At 29.2% G+C, this 22028-nt stretch overlaps 1 protein-coding gene across 2 annotated transcripts in view; it reads left to right on the top strand.

The window, feature by feature from the left end:
- The window catches only part of LOC117172149 (unconventional myosin-XV), a 169953-nt gene that overhangs the window by 84677 nt on the left and 63248 nt on the right, over positions 1-22028 (top strand). For both annotated transcript variants that reach the window (XM_033359949.1, XM_033359950.1), the window contains exons 22-25: positions 476-687; positions 810-1005; positions 4862-5861; positions 9407-9649. In XM_033359949.1, coding sequence (XP_033215840.1) covers positions 476-687; positions 810-1005; positions 4862-5861; positions 9407-9649 — 1651 coding nt within the window. The remainder of the gene's footprint in view (positions 1-475; positions 688-809; positions 1006-4861; positions 5862-9406; positions 9650-22028) is intronic.

Genomic DNA, 22028 nt, shown 5'->3' with positions numbered 1-22028 from the left:
ATATAATATTTTGGAAATAAAAAACTTTTAAGTTCCATTTTAAGAGTTTAAAACTCAAGAGTTCAATTTTGAGTGCTTTAATTTGCAGTTTATTTTTTATATGCTTTAAAAGGAAAAACTTTTACCTTTAGAATTCTAATTTTTAAATTTGATTGACCCTGAAAAATGTTTGCGAACCGGAGAAAAAACCAGGAAATGACCGGGAATTTTGTTTGTCGATTAAAATGGCCACCCTTTATATTAATTTTTTTTTCGGCACTGTAAGTTACAAAAATATGAATTTGTTTAAATATAATAAGCTACCACAATCAATAAAATTAATAGGAAAACCTTATGTTGAATGCGTTTTATTAATGTCTCTAGTAACGCTTTTGATATTGTCAGCCGAGAAAACCCCAGGAATTCGATCATCAAAAATAGTACGCACCAATTTCAGGATTTTAAGTTCCAGATTTTAAAACCTTGTTTTTTCTAGGTCTGGGTTTGAAGTAGGAGCACAGAGGCCTTCTCCAGGAAGCGTAGGAAAGTTGAAACTCAGTTCAGAAATGAGACAAAGGCTCGAAAAGGTGACGGCGAATCACAGCGTTAGATCAACAAAGACTACAGAAAAACCGGCACTTCCAAGAGAAGATGGAAAGGTCAAACGATTAGAAGATAATAGGAAGCTTCTTCTTGAACAACAACTAGGTAATTTTATAGTTATTGAGATTTTAGTATGCACTTTTTCTAAACTTTAGAAGGTTTAACGATGTAGAAAACAGTGATTTATTTCAATTCTTTTTTTTTTTTTTTTTTAATTATTATTTCAGGTGGGAGATGGGATGATTATGCATCGACTGCTGATGACACACAAAGCATAACATCGAAAGGAACGACGGATATGATGACGCAAGCGCAGGTAGTGAAGACTCAAATTGAAAGGATGGAGAGGCCGATTCCTCCGCCTCCGCCGATTACGCCTCCACAACCACCAAGTCCAAGGGGTGGAAGTGTATATAGCAACAGGTCGGCTTTTTTTCAATCTCTTGATCATTTTTCTCTCTATTTTCTCTTCATTTCGGTTTTGCAGGGCTTGGATTGTGCGACTTTTTTCACTTTTGGAAAAAATTAAGAGTTCTTAAAGAAAAATGCGAATAATCGAGGTTTTTCCGTTTTTCTAAGCAGTTCCTTATTTAATTAAATTGATGGAAATTTCTGTAAAAAAAACCAGAATCCAACGACCAAACTTGGACCACAACCTACAAACAAAAAAAAAGTTATATTATAATCTGAAAAATAACAAGCAAAAAAATAATAATAATATTTTTCGAACAAAAATAAAAAAGAGGAAAGAAAAATGGGAAGGCAGCCAACCACATCCCCTTCCTTCTCTTTTTTCTTTCTTTCGTCTTTTTTATGTTTATTATCATAAAATTACAATAAAATAACATTCAAAATAAAAATAAATAAAATTGCATAAATTTTAATCAAAATAAAATTTTTCGAATCAAAATTCAAAGCTAGAAATAATTCTACTCTATCCTTGGAAAATTTTTTAAGTATTTAAGAAACCTCCCTTTTCCGTGTGTTTTTGATTAAGAGCAAACTGAATTAATAAAACCTAATAAGAAAATTCAACTATTTTTGATTGAAGGATAATTATTTTTGATTGAAAATTCGACTACATGGTTGAAAAATGTATCATTTTGTTGAATATTCCACAATTTGGTTTAAAAGTCATCTTTTTTGGTCGAAAATTAAAATTTTTTTTGAAAATTTGATTTTTTTTTATAGAAAATTCATACTATTGAATTGGAATTTATCCTTCTATGGTAGAAACATCTTTTTTGCTTGAAAATTCATTTTTCTTGTTTAAAAGTGTAACGTTCTTCTACAAAATTTCTCCTTTGGCATCAAGATTCAAATATTTAGATAAAATTTCAAACTGTTTTTGGTTGTAGTTTAATCTTTTTCGTTTAAAAATTTGACGAATTTGTTGAAAATGCATATTTGAAGGTTAAAAATTCAATTTTGTTTTTCAAAAGTCTTCTTTTCTGGACAAAAATTCTTTTTGGTTAGAAATTTCGTCCATTTGGATTAAAAACTAATCTTTTTTGGTAAAAAAACTCAAACTTTTATACTGAAAATCAATCTTTCAGGGCTAAAAATGAACTTTTTTAATTAAAATTTTAAGTGCCCCATAAAAATTCGTATTTTTTTTTAAATTCACCTCTTTTGGTAGAAATTTCTACTATTTGATTAGGAATGAAAAGTCTTTGGTTAAACATTTTTCTTTTTTAATTCAAGTATTTGGTTGAAAATTCAGATTTATTCGTTGAAAATGATCTTTTTTTTGTCTCTTGAAAATTCAACTTTTGATAATTTCGCTCTCTTTTAAAGAATCCGTCTTTTTGGGTGAAAAATTCGACTATTTGGTTTAAGTTTAATTTTTTCAATTTATTATTGGACCATTTGGTTAAAAATTCATATTTGTAGATAGAAAATTCAACAATATGTTGATTAAAAAAACAATTGGATAACAATTATTTTTGTTGTTTAAATTGACCTATTTGATTAAAAATGAATCTTTCTGGTTAAAATGTCAACTGTTTCACTTTTTGTTGCTTAACTATTTGATTCAAAAATTCATGTTTCTTGGTGAAAAATAGTCTTTTTGTTGAAGAATCAACTTTTCAGGCTTATAATTTAACTGGCTTCTAATATTTCGTCATTTTCTTTAAACTTCAACTATTTAGTTGAAGACGCAAACTGTTTTTGGTTGTGGTTTAATCTTTTTTTTTTTTTTTGAAAATTTGGTTGAAATGCATATTTGAAGATTTAAAATTCAATTATGTTTTTTAAAAGTCTTCTTTTCTGGACGGAAATTCTTTTTGGATAGAAATTTCGTCCATTTTTATTGAAACTTAATCTTTTTTTGTAAAAAAACTCATATTTCTATACTGAAAATCAATCTTTCAGGGCTAAAAATTAACTTTTTTGTTTAAAATTTTAACTGTCCCCTAAAATTTCGTATTTTTATTTTTAAAATTTTACTCTTTTGTTACAAATTGAACTATTCTGTTGCAAATTGACCTCTTTTGGTAGAAATTTCTACTATTTGATTGGGAATGAAAAGTCTTTAGTTGAACATTATATATTTTTTAATTCAAGTATTTTGTTGGAAATTCATATTTATTCGTTGAAGATGATATTTTTTTTATTTCTTGAAAATTTACAGTTTCGGTTAAGAATTTCGCTCTCTTAAAGAATCTTTCTTTTTGAGTAGAAAATTCAACTATTTGGTTAAAGTTTAATTTTTAAATTTATAATTTGACCATTTGGTTCAAAAATTTATATTTGTAGGTAGAAAATTCAACTATGTGTTGATTAAAAAAAAAACTATTGGATAAAAATTATTTTTGTTACTTAAATTCACCCATTTTATTAAAAATTAATCTTTCTGGTTAAAATTTCAACTGTTTTACTTTTTTTATTTAACTATTTGATTAAAAATTCATCTTTCTTGGTGAAAAATCGTCTTTCTGTTGAACAATTAATTTCCAGCCTGACAATTCATTTATCTTCTGAAATTCCGTCTTTTTGGCTTGAAAATTCAATTATATTGTTCAAAGTCATCTTTTTTGTGCGAAAAATTCAGCTATTTTTTGTTTTGTTTATTGTTGTCTTTTTCGATTAAAAATGCATCTTCTTTGGTAAAAGAGTAATGCATCTTTATGTAATATTCATCTTTCTTCGTTAAAAATTAGCTTTTTTGTTTTAAATTCAAATATCTTTTTGCAAAACTCATCTTTTTGTCTTAAAAAATCAACTATTGTTTCGAAATTTCGCTTCTTCTGATGAAAATTTCAGCTATTTGGTTGACATATTTTTAAATGTAACTATTTGGTTGAAAATGCATCTATCTTCGTTGAAAATTATTTATTTTTGGTTGAAAATTCAACTTTTTACATTGATAATTTCGCTGTCCTTTAAATAATTCGTCTTTTTGGCTCGAAAACTCAACTATTTGATTAAAGTTTTATTTTTTATTTTGACCCTTTAGTTGAAAATTCATATGTTTAGTTTGAAAATGCAACTATTTGGCTAATAATTTAATTACTTCGTTAAAAATTCTGCGCCTTTGCTGCAAATTTTTTAAGCAGTTAAGTTGAAAAATTGAAATTTCAACTATTTTCTTTGAAAGTGCAATATATTTGCAATTGAAATCTTATGGATTTAAAGCGATTCACATTGAATTCAATATTATATTTGTATATTAATTTTATTTAAAAGAATTCTTTCTTCTATTTTCGTGAAAAATCACCCTATTTCCCCTGTTTCGAGAGCATTTTATGCTGTGAAGTCTAAATGATTAAAAAATGGATCATTTTATATTTAAATGGTACAGTCTCAAATTTAAAGCCTTAGTTATTATTTTAGAAATTCAGTGTTTGATACTGCTTTTTCATTTTCTTTAGTACGCGACTTTTTCGAAATGTTATGTGACTTTTTTCTGATTTGATGCAATTAATTCTACTTTTTAAAAGTCAGACCTAGAAGTAATATGTCTTCAAGCTTGATTAAATTTTTTACATAGAAGCGAAAAACATAACAAAAAGATAGAACATCATGCAAATGATCCATCAAGGCTTCAATCTATGTTTTGTCTAAACTTTGCAAAAAATTAATGACCCGTGTTTATCCCTGACGATAAATATAGACTTTACACATTCAGCCTTTGTATTTGAATCATAAATCAGGATTTTTTTTATATCTTTCAAACCATTTCTATTAATATACCTTGTTTTCTTGACTTCTTCCGATGAATATTCTCCCAATCCTAGTTCCAATCTGTCAATAGTGAATTAATAAATACTTTCAGCCAATCTGGAGTTCCTCAACCAAAATCGCCTCCCGCGCCCGTGGAGCCTAAAAACCGAGACATATTCCGAAGTTCACCAGACTCCGACACTTTCGACCATTTTGCGAAAAATCAACGCGACATGTTTAGCCAAAGTCGCGATATTTTCGCCTCTCAACAGCATTTACGCCAGAATCATGAATTCCAGACCGATTACGATAAATCCCGAATGCAGGACCCTAAATCCAAGGATTATTACGGAAAAGATAGCACAGATTTGGCAAGTTCTATGAGAGATAGAAACTCAGATTTTGATTCCCGCAGGGACATGAACTCGGACATCTTCTCCGAGGCAAAGTACACCAGGGACATCTTCGAAAACAGCAATTCAAAACGAGATCCCTTCGGAATGACAAGAGACGTTTCTCCTAAATCAAGAGACAGTTTCGGAATGCCATCTCCTCGAGATTTTGGCGTTGTTCCCAACACGAGAGATTCCTTCGCAGTTGCTCGTCAAAGCTTCAAAAAACTAGACTCGGAAATCGACAGGAGATCTAGCGTAGCTTCCACTCATCGAACCGATAAAATGGAACGAATCGAGATAGAAGAGTGGCCAGAGTTTTTGAAACCTGTTCTTCCTCCTGCTGATAAACCGGAAATCGAGAAGGTCCAGGAGATTGTTGATACCAAACTCTATCCTCAAGCTTCTCAGGCCCACTTCACCTACAACAGAGTCAGCTGGACCTTGAGGGTCAAGAAGGAAGTCTTCGCGCCCAATGAAAATTTGACAACGCCACTTGCATTGCATTTAGTCTTTTGCCAAGTTGCTTATGATGTCCTGGCTACTTCCAATATCCGGATTTCGAAAGAAGACAGACAGAATATGCTGAAACTCCTGGACAACTATGGAATCACTTTGGATAATCTCCAGAGCACTCAGCACAAGATAACGATGAAGAAGAACGTCGTTGATTTGGCGAAACAGTGGCCGCTTTACTTCGCGAGGATATTCCCCGTTTCGGTAATTATTAAACTTTCACTCAATATTCAATAACTCTGTATAAAATGTATTTAATGGGGTTGCTACAAGAACTGGAAGACCTGAGAAAGTCATGGATCTTTGAAAAAATGATGGCATCTCTTTTTTTATTTGCGCCTACCTTAAAAGCCTTAATAACTATTTCAGTTATTTTCTGCGAATTTTAAATTTGCGAATTGATATGGCAAGAGCAGCAATTTTTGAGATCTTCGTCCAATTATTGACATGAGAAAAATCGAAGGGGATTTATTTAATTTTTGATAAATAATTGAACGAATTGTATAATTAATACATGCATTATGCGTGAAAATTATGGTAGAGTTAAATTAATCAAAGAAAAGTAATTTAAACTATTGTATTATTAAACATTTATTTGAGTTGATTAAAGATTAATTATTCTAGTTAAAATTTTAACTGTTTGGATAAAAATTAACCTTTTTCTTCAAAATTCATATGTTCGGGTTGAAAATTAGAATTTTTGTTTAGAAAGTTTGTCTTTTTGCTTTGAAAATTTTGCAATTTGGTAGAAAATTTAACTCTTTGGTTGAAAAATGGACTGTTTTGTAAAAAAATTTATTTTTTACATTGAAATTTTACTTTCATTTTCGTTAAAACGTGTTCTTTTTAGACTAAAAATTGAACTATTTCATTGGAAATTCGTCTTTTGTTGGTAAAAAAATTAGTTTTCTTGTTTGAAAACTAAACTATTTTTTTAATTTATGCATTTTGTTGTAAATTTGTCTTTTTTGGTAGAAAATCTATTTTTCTTTTGGTTAACAAAACGCAACTATTTGGTTGGAAATAATCTGTATGGGTTGAGACTTCTACTTCTTGGTTAAAAGTTAAACTAGTTTATTAAAAATTCCTTTTTTAGGTTGAAGATTCATAATATTAGTTGAAAATTCAAATGTGTAGATGAAAATGAATCTTTTTATAGAAAATTTATATGTTCGGGTTGAAAATTAAATTTTCTTTTAGAAAATTTGTCTTTTTGCTTTGAAAATTCTACAGTTTGGTAGGAAATTTAACTATTTGATCGAGAACAGTCGAAATTTCAATATTTTTTTTTATTATAAAATCATATTTTGGGGTTTAAAATCTGTTTTGTAAAAAAATTTCGTTTCTACATTGAAAATTTAACTTCCATTTTTCATTAAAATGTGATCTTTTTATACTAAAAATTGAACTGTTTCGTTAGAAATTCGTCTTTTTGGCAAAAAATATATATTTTTCTTCAAAAAACGCAACCATTTGTATGAAACTAATCTATATTTTTGAGACTTCAAATTCTTGGTTGACAGTTTCACTACTATATTAAAAAATCATTTTCCTCAATGAAGGTTGATAATATAAGTTGAAAATTCAACTTTTTTGTAGAAAATTCGTCTGTTTGCCGTGAAAATTCTGCAATTTGGTAGAAAATTTAAATGTTTGGTTGCAAATTTTTATTCTTTTGTATAAAAATTCGCTTTTATAATTTGGAAATTTAACTTCCATTTTTGGTTAAAAAGTGATCTTTTTTAGACTAAAAATTTAAATATTTCGTAGAAAATTCGTTTTTTTTTTAAATAAAAACGTAAACTATTCGATTAAAAATTAATCTGTTCTGGTTGAAAATTTATCTTTTTGGTTTAATTTTACTCAAAATTAAGGTATTTTTTTCTTAAAATATCAACTATTAAATTTTTAATTGAAAATTCAACTTTTTATATTGAAAATTGAACTTCCTGATTGAAAGCTGAACTGCTTGGTTAAAAATAACAACTATTTTGTAATAAATTCGACTGTTTTGTACAAAATTGGGGTTTTCGAATTAAAAATGATTATTTTTGAGTGAAAATTAACTGTTCCATTTTTGTTTAAAAATTTATCTTTTTTAAACTAAATATTCAACTATATCCTTGAAAATTTGTCTTCTTTGGTAGAGAATTAATCTTCTTAGTCTAAAATCCATATATTTGGTTATAAATATGTGTAATTATCTCATTCTCAACTGTGTTTTCTTGAGAATTTGTCTTTTATAGTAGAAAATTAATCTTCTTGGTTGAAAATCCGACATTTTGGATGACATTTTGTTTCTTTATTGACTGAAATATCTTCTTATGTTGAGGATTCAAGTATTTTGTTTAATATTCGTCTTTTTTCGTTCAATTCAACTGTTTCTGATTTTTAATTAAAATATTTCCTTGGTTAAAACATCGATTATTACGAGTAAATTTTATGTTCTGGATTCATCTGTTTTTTTTTAATTTGCAACTACTTCTTTGAAAGTTAAACTACTTTCTTAATTTATAAAGATCCGCCCTTGTCCGTAGAAGTTAGTTTTTCTCTGATTTACGAAAAACTAGACCATTGTACAAAGGTGAAATTTTCATGTAAAATTGTAGGAAATTATTATCGATATGGGATTCTACATTTGCTTAATACTTTCATAGAAATGTGTAACGAAATATTCATGAAACTATAAAAAACTAAAAATATAGCTCATGTAAATTGCAGATTGAAAATTCATCTTTTTTTGTAGAAAAGTCATCTTTATTGATTAAAAATTTATCTTTTTTGGCTGAAATGAACTTTTTTGTTCAAAATTTAGCTGTCTTCTGAAAAATGTAACTATTTTGTTGAAAATTCATTTCTTCAACTGTTCATTTGTAAGTGCAACGATTTGTTTGAAAATTAGTAATTAAAATAATGTAACTAAAAATAGTCAATAATTTTTTACAAAAACGTATTAAAAATTATGAAAAAATAAACCTTCATTTTGTAGTCGTAAATTTTCGTAAAAAACTACCACTGGCTTTTGAAGATCGTAAATTTACGTTATTTTTGTAGAAATTCATACTTTACTATAAAAATCTATTAAAAATTATGAAAATCTGCGTCTTAAATCATTCATTAGAAAATATTTAATAGATAATAAGGCATTTAATTACAAATAATAGATTAATTATAATACATTTCATACAAGTTTTTAGGTTTCTATGCCAAACTATTACAAATATATAATTTTCGAGAATTGTCTGTAAAAAGAGAACAATTTTCGTTGTCTCCACACCGTATAGTCAGGAAGCAAAAAAAAATTTACTTTTTATTTCGAACCCAACATTTTTGTTGTAAGATCCAAGTTACTAGAAAAAATAGTTCATTCAAGTTAATTTTTTGTTGAAAAAAATAATTCGAACCAAAAACATATTTCAATCGCATTATTGCTTTGCAAGTATAAATTCACTGATTTTTAACTATTTTTCTGGCAACTTAGATGTCATAAAAAAATGATTTGGACTTCCAATACAAAAATTTATTTTTTAAATGAAACTTTAGAAGAGTAAATTCATTTGTGAATATGTACAATTTGAATAGAATTGACTGTCCAAGTCTATCTGGAATTTTTACAAAAGTACACCTTAAAAATTTAGCAAAGTATTATGGAATTTTGAAACCGGACTTCTGTAGCAACCCTGTTAATCAATTGCAAGAAGTTGATTGGAATGAATGAAATGTTCTAAACCCAATCCAATAAAACTTAGATTGGACCCCAAAACCCGGAAGTTCAACACATCGCAGTTTCTCATCATGGTCTACGTTTGATAAAAAGAAACTCAAATGGACATCTGACAATTCTGGAAACTCTACCTCTGGAAGACATTGTTTCTGTAGGAACATCAAGGGCAGGAGTATGCACTTTACAAGTTTCCTCTGGAGTCAGACTTCCTCTTCACACGAATAGAGCGCCCCAACTTGCGGACATGATAGGCAGATACATCCGACTGGTGAGTGTAACTTTCTATCCTTATTATATTCCTTATTATGCGCATCGACAGTTACTGTAAGGAGATTTTTGACACGATCATTTTCCAATATGATAATGATTGTTGAAGTCAGGAGGATGACATCCCGATTTGATGGTTGCGTCAACTCAAATTACGGTTTCTATTATTGTCAGTGAATTCGTTCTCGTGATCGACTAGTACATACGGACAATTGTTCAAGGTTTGTGACTGATAGGGGTTTCATAGTGGGAATATTACGCAAGATGGTAATATTGCTGGAGTAAACGAACGGCACTAACGAGCACACGTCCTGCCTTTGCGTGAAAATTAGCATCGGTTATGGGTGCGGTCGACCTCAAAGTGCCTTTTCTCCAATCAAGAATAGAGCGTTTCCTTGGCATGCATTAAATATTGAGTGCCGGATGCTTGCTTTAAAAAAATGAACGGATAGGATTTTCGAAAATCTTGAAAATTAAACTCCTTTTATTTTCATGCTGCAAATTTATTCAAAGAATGGTTACCCATCCGGGAAACCGCGAGAAAATTGGGATAAAGCCGTGTCTGAAATATTATACCGGGGCATTTTCCATATTTCATTATTTAGCGCGTTTTGTGGCTTTTGAAATGTTGCTAAATAAGGGGTCATACTTGAATTAGGTAAGGGGTTATAAGCCCTCTCCATGGCCCACCTGCAACGAACCGTAACAAAATACTTTTACCCTCCGCCCATTTTACTGTTCGTAATTAATGGTTTCCAGTAATAATAAGATATGTGACTTTAAACTAATCGAAATGTTTGTATTTAAAATAATAAATATTTTGTAGGATGAAGACTTCATTTTCAAATTTTTCTGATTTTTCATTGATCTATTTTTCAATTCCCCTGACGATTAACATTCAAATACCAGCATTTTAATCTTGTTATAGTTTTAATATAGAATATTTTATAAACAGAATAAAACAATGTTTCAGACAAAAGTTTAAAATTACCAAATTTATTTATTTAATGTAAACAAAAAAAAACTTTACCATAAAAGATTACTTTTTAACAAAATAATTAAATTTTCAACAAAGCAATTGAATTTTGAAACTGTAAAGATCATGTAACAACCAAAAGTGTAATAGTTGATATTTCAGCCAAAAATATGAAATTTCATGTAAAAAAGTGAATTGTAAAACCAAAAGACAAATGTTCAACAAACTAAAAAAATGGTCAATTTTCATTAAAAAAAGATTTCAGTTGTTTTTTCAACGCCAAAATATGAATTATTTTAAACAAGTAAATTTTCTACAGAATAGTTCAATTTTCAACAAAACATTAGAATTTTTAACCAAAACTTATTACTATTTAATTAAAATTATTGAATTTTCAACCAAACTGTTACAATTTTTATCCAAGAAAGATACAATTTTTACCAGAACGAATTAATTTTTTTTTATTAAAAAGACAAATTTTCTAAAAAATACATTTATTTTCATCCAAAAAAGATTTCATTTGACTTTTAAACACCAAACTATGAATTTTTAACAAGTGAATATTCTACTAAATAGATTAATTTTCAACAAAACAGATGATTTTCCATGAAAATAGATGATTTTTTATCGAAACTATTGAATCTTGAACCAAACAGTTGCATTTTTCTTCATTAAAAATTTTTTTTTTGTCTAAAATTAATTCTGTTAACTGAAAATGTAATTTTTTTGTTCTTGGTTGAAAATTGATCTTTTTTAGTTGAAATGTGCTCATTTTTGATTAAAAATGCAATTGTTTCCTTGAGCATTAACTTTTTTCTTGGAAAATAATATTTTTGATTTGAAAACTTAACCGCTTCACAGAAAATTTGTCTTACGTCTTGAAAGTTAAACAATTTAAATTAAATTTTTTTCCTTCTTGACTCAATTATCCGTATTGTTTAAAACTTGTCTTTTCAGTAGGAAAATTCGTCTCTCTGATTAAAACATTGTCATGTGATTTGTTGAAAATTCGTCTTTTTGGTTTAAAAATTCGTCTGTTTTAGTAGAGATTTCATCTTTTTTTAATCAAAATGCAACTGGTTGAAAATTAATCTTCTTTGGTTGAAGATGTAATTAGTTCGTTGAAAATTCGCCTTTTTGGTCGAATTTAACTGTTTTTGCTTAAAAATTAAAATATTTTTTGGTTTAAATATATTTATATAGTACAATGTGAAATCTGTTTTTGTATAGGAAATCGTATATTTATTATATTCTGTTATACACCAAAGATTCAATAAATCTAATCTATATTTATATATATACTATTTCATTATTCGTTACAAATCAATCTTTTTTATTTATTTTGAAAATTAATTTTCTTAACTGAAAATTTAACTATTCCAGTTGAAGATTCATCATTTTATTCGAAAATTTATCTGATTGGTTAAAAGTATCACTGTTTTTTTTTGTTGAAAATTTACTTTTTGAATGGAAAATACAACTACTTTGGTAAAAGTTGAAATAGATTTTTATCAATTGGTTGAAAGTTCTTTTTTTTTAATACATTTTTTGAACTGAAAATGTAACTTTTCCATTTTTTGTCGAAAAATTTTATTTGGAAATTTCCTCTTTTTTGGGTTAAAAATGCAACTGTTTCGTTGAAAACTAATTTTTTTGTTGAAATTTCTTATTTTCCTTTTGAAAATTTAGATTTTTTATAAAGAATGTTCTTTTTTGGCTTGAAAGTTGAACTAATTGGATACATTTTTTTTCTTGTCTGAAAAATCAATATTTGTTGAAAATGTATCGTTTAGTTGGAAATGTTTTCATTTTAGCTGAAAATTCACATCTTTGGTCGAAAATTCGCCTTTTTTTTTGTTGAAAACGATTTTTTTTAACTGAATTTTTTGTTGAAAATCGGGACGTTTTAGTAGAAAGCAGTTGTTGACATTTTTGCAACTTTCTTCTAAAAATAAAATTATTTGTATGAAAATGCAACTGTTTTTGGTTGAAGTTTAATATTTGTTGTTCGAAAGTCTCCATGTGTTTGAAAATTCCAACTATTTTGTTGAAAATTGAACTATTTGCTTAGAAAAGCAATTTTTTAATTGTAAATTGAATGGTCTTGTTGAAAATTCGTCCTTTAGGATGGAAAATTTATTTTTTACCGTTGTAAAGTGATCTTTTTTGATTGAAATAAGTAAATAAATTTGACGTTTATTTATTTTTATTCCACCTGTGAAAGATGCTGTGTTATAAATGTGACAAGATTAAAATACTTTTCTTTTAAAATTACTGATCAGGTAAAATGAAAAACCTATCATTTGTAAAATCAGGGAAAAGCCAGGATATTTCAGAAACGATTATCTCGGCCACCCAGTCTCAGTTTGAGTAGCCATTCTGCAAACGAATCATTTCTTCCCTATTTATAATAATCAGACAAAGTTTTTTGCTATGCATTTAAACGGGGTCTCTAGGATTTAAAATAAGGACATGCGTAATAAAAAGGAGGAGAGGATCGTCTAGGAGAAAAAGAAATAAAGCCGTTGGCCAGCACATATGACCAGTGACTGGAAATTTTGCAGCGGGCGTTATTCCGACGCCTTATTCTCTTATTACGTTAGGCGTCACGCCGTTATGAATCTCTGGAACATACCGATTATCACTAATTAGTCGAGCGTTGAAAATTAATCGGTTGGACGATCGTTCCTGAAACCTAGAATAGATCCTCGATCTTTGCGATCCACCTCCAACTCCATCTTTTGTACTAATGTCGTTTCCGTTCAGGAGGGTCAGGATTCGTTTCTAGCGATCTTGGTAATGCCTTCTTGAGGCTCAATTAAAGTCATTATAACGCAGAGCAGCGAGAAAGAGAATGGGTTCTTAATTGATGACTATACGGGGTTCCTCCACTGAATCCTGGGACGTTGACTTGCGCGAACTTTGCTGTTATTTTTCTTCAAATTAAACTAACTAGGATTCTGATTTAAAAAATTACTTTTACTCATCGTCAGCTCGTATGAAATTTTAATTCTTAATCTATGTAGAGTAATGAATACTTTTCATCATAAAAAGACTAATTGAAATTGAGATCCTAGACATCATACTCTTTCCCCTATTTTTCCCATTTTTAAAGCATATCTCTCTTTTCTTCTATTTTAAAGAAATTTGCCCTTTTTCTCGTTCTTTCACTGAAATGCAAAATTAATTAATAGAACTCGATAAGAAAACCCAACTATTTTTTATTAACAGTACATTCTTTTTAGTTGAAAATTCTATTTATATATCTTTCGTTCAGAATTCATCTCTTTTGGTTGAAAATTCTACTGTTCGGATGAAAATTTAATTATATTATTGAAAATTCAACTACTGTGTTAAAAAGTAATTTTTTTCTAGTATAAAATTCAACTACTTCGTAAAAATTCGTCTTTTTTGTTGAATTCGACTGTTTCTGGTTTAAAATAATAATATTTTTTGCGTGAAACATCAACTAGAGAATTAATATTTTTTCTTTGATAATTCATCTACTTTTCAAACATTATTTTGTTGCCATTGAAGATTCATTATTTTATGTTAAAATTCATCTTTTTCGTTGAAAACTTGACTATTTTGTTGGAAAATTGTTTTTATTTTTGTTTTGCAAATTAATTTTTTCTTAATGTTATTTTAACTATTTCAGTTGAAGATTCGCAATTTTAGTTGAGAATTAATCTTTTTTGTTAAAAATTGAACTACTGTTTTGCTTAAAATCAACAGTTTTTTATTGTAAATGAAAATTTGTTTTGATAAAATATCAACTATTACTAAAAACTTTTACTATTGAAAATGCTTCTCCTTAGTTAGAAGTTTAACTATTTTCGTGAAAACTCTGTTTTTTTTTTAAATTGTTTACTCCGAAAATGTAAACATTCAGTTTTTGGTTGAAAACACATCATTTTTAGTTGAAAGTTCACCAACTTAGGTAAAAGTTAAACTACTTTGTTAAAAATGTTTTTTTGTTGTTAAAATTGCTTCTGGGTTTTGAAAATTTAATTAAAAATTCGTCTTTTTTTACAGAAAATTAATCTCCTTGCTTGAAATGTAATCTGTTGTAGGTTAAAAGTTGAACTAGTTTGTTACAAAATAATTTTTGGATTGAAGATCTTAAATTTTTGTTGCAAATACGTTCTTTGGTTGGAACTACGTTTTTTTTTTTGTTTGAAAATTAATTTTTTATTTGACAATTTCACGTCTTTGGTAAAAATTTAATCTTCTGGGTAAAGAATTTGACTTTATTAGTCGAAAATTTTAATATTTAATTTAAAACTCATGTATATTATTGAAAAAATGTTTTTGGTTAGAACATTCATCTTTCTATATTGAAAATTGAACTTTTTGATTTGGAATTTTAACTAATTTCGCCTAAATGCGACCCAAAACCCAACTATTATTGGTTAAAAGTTCATTCTTTCTAGTTAAAAATTCTACTTATATATTTTTTATTCAGATTTCATCTCTTTTGACTGAAAATTCTACTGTTTGAGTGAAGATTTAATTATTTTATTGAAAGTTGAACTACTGTCTCAAAAATTCTTTTTTTTTGAAGATGCATCATTATAGTTAAAAATTCAACTCTGGTTGAAAATTGAAATATTTTCTTGAAGAATAATTTTTTTAACTGCGAATTTAACTATTCCAGTTGAAAATTCTTCTCTTTTGTTAAATTTTGATTTTGGAAATTCGTCTTCTTTATAGAAAATTAATCTATTTCGTTGAAAATTCAAGTTTTTTAGTAAAAAAATTCAAGTACTTATTTGAAAATTCATGTATTTTTATTAAATGCATCTTTTGATAGAAAATTATTCTTTCTGGCGGAGAATTCATCTTTCGAGGTTGAAAATGCAACTATTTGGTAAAACATTCAACTATTTTGTTGAAATATTATTTATTTGGCTAAAAATTTAAACTTCGGTTATAATATCAACTGCCTTCTAAATAATAGTCCTTTTGGGTTGAAAATTTAACTATTTTGGTGGAAAATTCAACTATTTCGTTTACAATTAACTTTTTCTTTTAATTTGACCATTTGGTTGAAAATTCATCTTTGTAGTTTGAAAATTCAGTTATTTTGCTTGAAAGTTCAACTACTTGGTTGTAAATTCTAACTGCTATTCTGTAAATATATCTTTCTTAGTTAAAAATTCGATTATTTTGTTGAAAATGTAATATAAATATTTGGACTCGAAAACTCAGAAATTTAGAGTGTTTCATATTGAATGGACTATGGTACCAAAATGAATTTGTTTTAAAAGAATTTATTCCTCTATTTTGGTGAAAAATCTGTTTACTTTCCCTATTTCGAGAGCTAGTATTTTGGGCTGTGAAGTCTTATTCCCGAATTTTTTTTCCATCAGACACCTGAAACGAGAAATACACTGGGAATCCCATTCAAGCTATTCTTAGAATTTCGGTTCTCGGAATTCTGTGACGCGGGGAGTGCGAAAGAAAGAGAGGCGGTGCTCAGTCAAGCGTGGCAAACATGAGGGCCGCACTCACAGTGCATTAGTTGTATCATGTTCCGTGATGCGTCCAAATCCAAACAAAAATATTTTTGCGGCCCTACCTGTTTTCCTTTAGGAGTGAGAAAATGTTGTGTTCAATTTAAGTGATGGCTATTAAGGACCAGAACCGAAACCGCACTTGAATGGGATTTCCAGTTCACATAACTTCTGCTCTCTTAAACTGAACCAATGAAATGTTCACTGGTTGAATCAGTATTTTGAAGTATCACTGGTGAACCAGTGATTTTCCGGCTCTAAAAGAGTGAAGAGTGGCTCAACTAAAACACCGTTACTGAATATTTCAGTGACCTCAAATCATGGATTCAACCAGTGACATAACGCTCCACGCGGCCGAGACATGAATCTCCTGTCGTCTGACGGGCCTTCCCACAGGTGACACAATATATTATAATCCTATTATATTGCAGTCCGGCTCTCATTTTTTTCCAAGAGTAAAGTGTGGTTCTGAAAATATAATTTTGCAAAGTTTAGCATATAAGTGACGAATAGTAAGTGTCGTACCTAACCAGCTGATGGACGACAATCTGTACGACCAGATGACTGTTGCAGAGTAACCATTGAACCTCACGGCCAGTGACGGTATTTCATTAAGTGGACCAGTTAAATCTCACGGATGATCAGTGACACACTTCTCGCTGTTTCAACCAGTAAAATTTCACTGGAAATCCGTGAGACTTCACTGGTTCATTGTAAGACAGTAGCTAATTTCTGCTTCTGTCTCGCTACGTCACAAGTGAGTTTTTCGCGTCGAGCGTCATTGAAAAGGATGAACCTTTCGTTCCATTCTCCTCTCGCGACCTGGCTCATTCCACGTAGTAGTAAATGTATTCTGTACACGTGCAACGGGACAATTCCACGTGTTTGTACAATACATTCACCTGTCTATCGTGCAACGTGTACATTACTAGAAATCCGATCTCTCCACTCGCAGGACACCATAGCAGCTGTAGGTTTCTCCCTTCTGGAAAAATTACCGAACGTTCCGGAGGCATAATTATCGTTCTATCGTTCAGTAAAGGCGTGATCAAGGTCACGTGGGTCAAAGAGAACGCGCTTTTACCGTGAACGTGCTTAACTCAAGAATCTCGTTCTTTCCTTCCTCAATTTTGCACCCGTATTATTCAGTGAACTTCCTTGCAAATTCCAGCACCCCACATTCATTGCCTCGAGCAACACCTAATACTACTACTTCATTGATTACTTCCTACACCGACTCAGGAATTTTATTATTAACTGTTTACGTTTTTCCCTAGCGCTGTTTATGGTATTGGGATATTGGAAGAAAGTTATTTTCTGCTGGAATTGTAGAAAAATACGAGGCTTGGAAAAATTCAAAGAACTTTGATGATTATATTGCGAAGAACGTCGAAGGAGGAAATTGATTTAACTATAGTAATAGGGAATTCATTGGCCTAAATCATGAAGACAGTTTTTATTCGCAAGAACCGTGAGGCGGTTCTTCTTCAATTTCATCAAAATATTATTTTATTGCAAAACTGAGATGACCAGATATATAATAAATTCATAAATACATGCTTGGCTATTGTTGGCGTAGCACACAAATTAATTTCAAAACAGTCTCTTCGATCAGAAATAGTTTTTGGATAATCATCCAGTTGGTTTCGTCAAAATATGGTTTTAAATCAAACATATTCTAAAAAACCTGAAAAACTTTGGAAACTTTGGAAACTGATGTGAAAAAGTCTAAACAGTTCTGGAACTTAAAAACCAGGATTTTTTTTAAGAACGTGGTTCGAACAGGGTTATCTTACGTCCTGATCTAGCAGGACATGTCCTGATTTTTGAAGATTTCATAGCGTCTCAACTTATTTTTGTAAATCTTAAAAATGTCCTGATTTTTAATGAGAAGAAAAATTAAAATTTTTTAATTACTTTGTCGAATTTATAGTGCATATATTGAAATGTTAATGAAACCAAACTATTTGATCAAATGATGGATCCAAAAAGATGCTTCAGAGAGAAAACACGAAGATTCGGAATACTTTGGAAAAAATTCGAATGACAACATCTGCTCATTTTTTAAATTGTTCAATGCGTATATGTTCATTAATCATCTCCTAATGTTACAATGTAATTCAAACAAATTTTCATGTGAAGCTTTTTATCTTCTGAGAAAAATTAGAAGTTTGAATAAATATACTTTATACAATGGATAATAGATTAGACATTCTAGATAATTCTATAGCTAGACGCAAGTTTTTATAGACTCTATATTGTATTTTTAACAATCCCTGAGTAAAGAACGTTTTTTATACAGTTTTTTTTTCTTTTTTATAATCCAGATTTGAAATTTAGAAAAACTGCTGCCACTCTCATTACTATTTTTTGCGGAAAATATGCGAATACTATTTAGTAATTTTAATCGAAATATTGTACTTTTCTTTAATTTTCCTAATATAAAATTGTTTGATTTCAAACACTTTCATTTCGAAATTATTGTTTCAGACATTTTTTAAGCTTATTACTTAAAAACTTGTTTGATAATATATTATTAAATTGTTTATATTTTAAATGTTAGGAAATACAAATTTAGAAACGTGAACGCACGGGTGTTTACTGCTAGTTATACTTATTACTTATAATTGAATCCTTAATAATTGTCATTTCATGCATTTTTAAATAGTTTATGCACGAACTTGTTAAAGTCTTATAAACGTTCTACAATTAAAAAGATGTTGTTCTTCAAGAAGTGTTTCTTTAAGGATCGTGATTTCCTAACATTATATTTCTCCCGCTTCCATATGTATGTTGCAATTCTTAATGCCATAAGTGCTGTTAATTCGCATCGCTGTGCGCTATCTTGAATTTCCTTTGACCGGCTGTGAGTTCAAGTAACTCATGTTTACAACTGCACTCTTTCCTCTTACAATCGCTCAGTCAGTAAACCATAAACCGGAAGTTATTTAAATTGCTAATATCTCCAACAATATTGTTATCTCCCCACTCGACAACTCGCCCAAAATTTTTTGTTCCATTCTCCCTCATTATTGTAAAACGCCCATGATCGACACGGTTCAATAAATATGAGTGTTAATTGCCTTCCTATATCTAAAAGTAGGCGAAGTTTTCAATTATCTACCTGGAAGTTTTCTAAAGTCTCCAAAAAGTGCAAATCTTATTTCTTTTGACACTTTCTCTTCACTTTTTTATATCTTAAAGTTGTTTAAAAAATTTTTATTTAAACGTTCAGTATTTTTATTGTGTATGTGATTTATAGGAGCATAAAATGTTAGTTTGTTTTTTAAAGGTGGTATTTTAAATATAAAAGGTGATATAATCTCTGGACTTTCTTCGTAAATGGATCGTATTTTCAATTACGCGGGTAATCGATCGTATTAGCGTTGCCAATCAATTAAGTAATCGATATCAGGTGTAAATCGGGCTTGAATATCAAATTGAATTAATTGGCTTCGTTACAACATTAGCGAAGAATAATCTCCAGATGATTATTTCAGATGCTTAAGTGAATCTCAGATCCTCCTATCAATTACATTTTCAGTTGAAAAATGTTATGATTTGGTGGAAAATTCAGCATTTTCGTTCAAAAGTGATCCTTTTTGGTTAAAAATGCGTTTTTGAGGGGTTGAAGATGCAGCAATTTTCGTGGAAATGTAACTTTCTTGAAAATTCGTATCTTTTTTAAATTTTTTTAGAAATTTAACTGTTTGACAGAAAATTCGCCTTTTGGCTTAATAGTTCAACAGTTTGGATTTTTTTATTTCTTGACTGAAAACACGTTTCTTGTCGAAAGTTCGACTTTTTGGTTGGAAAATGTATATAAATTTCTGAATCATTTTGTTTATAATTTAACTCTTTTGTTGACTGTTTTAGAGCAAATTCGTCTTTTAATGAAAGTTGGACTTTTTGGTCGGAAAGTTCATCATTTTCCTTAAAAATTGATGTTTTTAGTTCAAACTTTTTCTTCTGGGTTCAAATTTAATTTTTGTACTAAAAGTTGAACTTTCCATTTTTAGTCCACAATTTAACTTTTTTCTTTGTTTGAAAATTTATTTTTTTGGTTTTAAAATTAATCTCTTTTGATAGAAATTTAATATTTTCTTGTTGAAACGTAAACTATACACCAAATTGGAATTTATAAGGAAAAAACTTTTTTTTATATCTGGGTCGTTTGGTTAAAAATTCTACTCTTTTATTATAAATTTAACTATTTTGTTGAAAATTCCTTTTGATTTTCGTTTGAAATATCAATTATTACATTTTTTGTCAAGAACTCATGTTTCTGTCTTCTGAAAATTCATTTTTGTACGTTGAAAATTCAACTATTTGTTTGCAAATAAAAAAAGTTAAAAAATGATTTTGTCTTTTTCAAAATGCAACCGTTTGTGGTTAAAGTTAAATCCTTTTGTTTGAAAATTCGACTATTCGGTTGAAAATTAATCTTTTTCGATTAAAAAATTAAAGTATTTGGTTAAAAATTAAACTACTTTTCTGAAAGTTCAAATATTTTGTTGGGACTTGAGTTATTTTATGGAAATTTAAGTATTTTGTTAAGAAGTTGTACTTTTTGGCCCACACTTCAACTGTTTCCTTAAACATTCGTCTATTGGGACCGAAATTTCGTCCTTCCGGATTGAAAATTCATCTTATTTTGTTTAAAAAAAAAGAAGAAGTTTTACGGTCACCCTTACATAACAAAAGTTGACATAAAATTTCTCTGCCAGATATTGTGCTCAGTGATTTCTCATGGCCAACTCCTATTTTCTATAGAAAAATTGAATTTTTTTTCCTCTCTCAATTTGTGCGGGCCTCCATCGGCGACTTTTGTATGTTCATGCCCGATTGCAAAAAAGGACATAGAACTAAATCTTTTCAGTTTTTAATTTACCGATGCCCATACTCGGTTTTCTCCAGTGACTGGTAAGACCGGTCGCAATAGAATCGATCCTAGAAAACTCTCGCCGGGCGGGCACCCATGAGCACGTTGTTGTTTTTTTTTTTTTTTTTTTTTTTTGACGTAGCGAATCTAGTTCCCTTTTCCAATGAAATGGACAGGTGCACTTTTGTACTTTCTGCTCGTTCCACAAGATCATTGACATTCGAAGCGTTGCGAAAAGAGAATAACTGAGTAATGTTAGTTGTTAAAAAGTATGTGGAATAACGTTTCTTTCCACTACTCAATTATAGGGATTATTCGGGTTTACTGTTTTTCGAAGGATTTGAATATCTCGATAAAAACGTACTTATTCTAGAAATATCTGTACACAATGGTTTCGAAAATAATGGACATGTCAGAGTCAGTCATTTTTCTCTTGTTTATTGTCAAACCTTGAGTTGAGTATTTAGACTTCGAATTCCTTTTTCAAAGAGATTTTGTAGAGTTATTAATATTTTAAGTGACAGATATTTCCACCAGTAACATTTTTTTTGTAACCAACGTATACCGGTCTCGGATTAACGGCACTATTGTTACTTTTAGACACTTTTTTTAACGGTTCAACTATTTTGCAAAAAATTACACTAATGCTACTATTTTCTCAAATTGTTAGCCAATGAAACTAGTTTTCACTTTTCTTTCTATATATTTTCAGACTTTTTTACTGATTAGCTAAAAAAACATATCTGCTATCTCAAAAGATTTTAAGGAATTTCAAAACATGTCAAAAAGTTTCGAAGATTTAAAAAGGATTTTATAGGTTCTCAAAGTCATCAGACTATTTTAGAAGATTTCAAGAAATTTCAAAGATTTCGTAGGATATTAACATGTTTTATCCTATTTCAAAGTTTTCTGGTTTGTTTGGTAGAAATTTTAAGAAATATTAAAAACTTCACGATATTTAACAGGAACAGGCGCGGATTCACAATGGTGGCGAAACGGCGACCCC

Source organism: Belonocnema kinseyi, chromosome 4, assembly GCF_010883055.1.
Source record: "Belonocnema kinseyi isolate 2016_QV_RU_SX_M_011 chromosome 4, B_treatae_v1, whole genome shotgun sequence".
Taxonomy (NCBI): Eukaryota; Metazoa; Arthropoda; class Insecta; order Hymenoptera; family Cynipidae; genus Belonocnema; species Belonocnema kinseyi.
The sequence above is the reverse complement of the archived record's forward strand: the minus strand, read 5'-3'. Positions and strand labels throughout refer to the sequence as shown.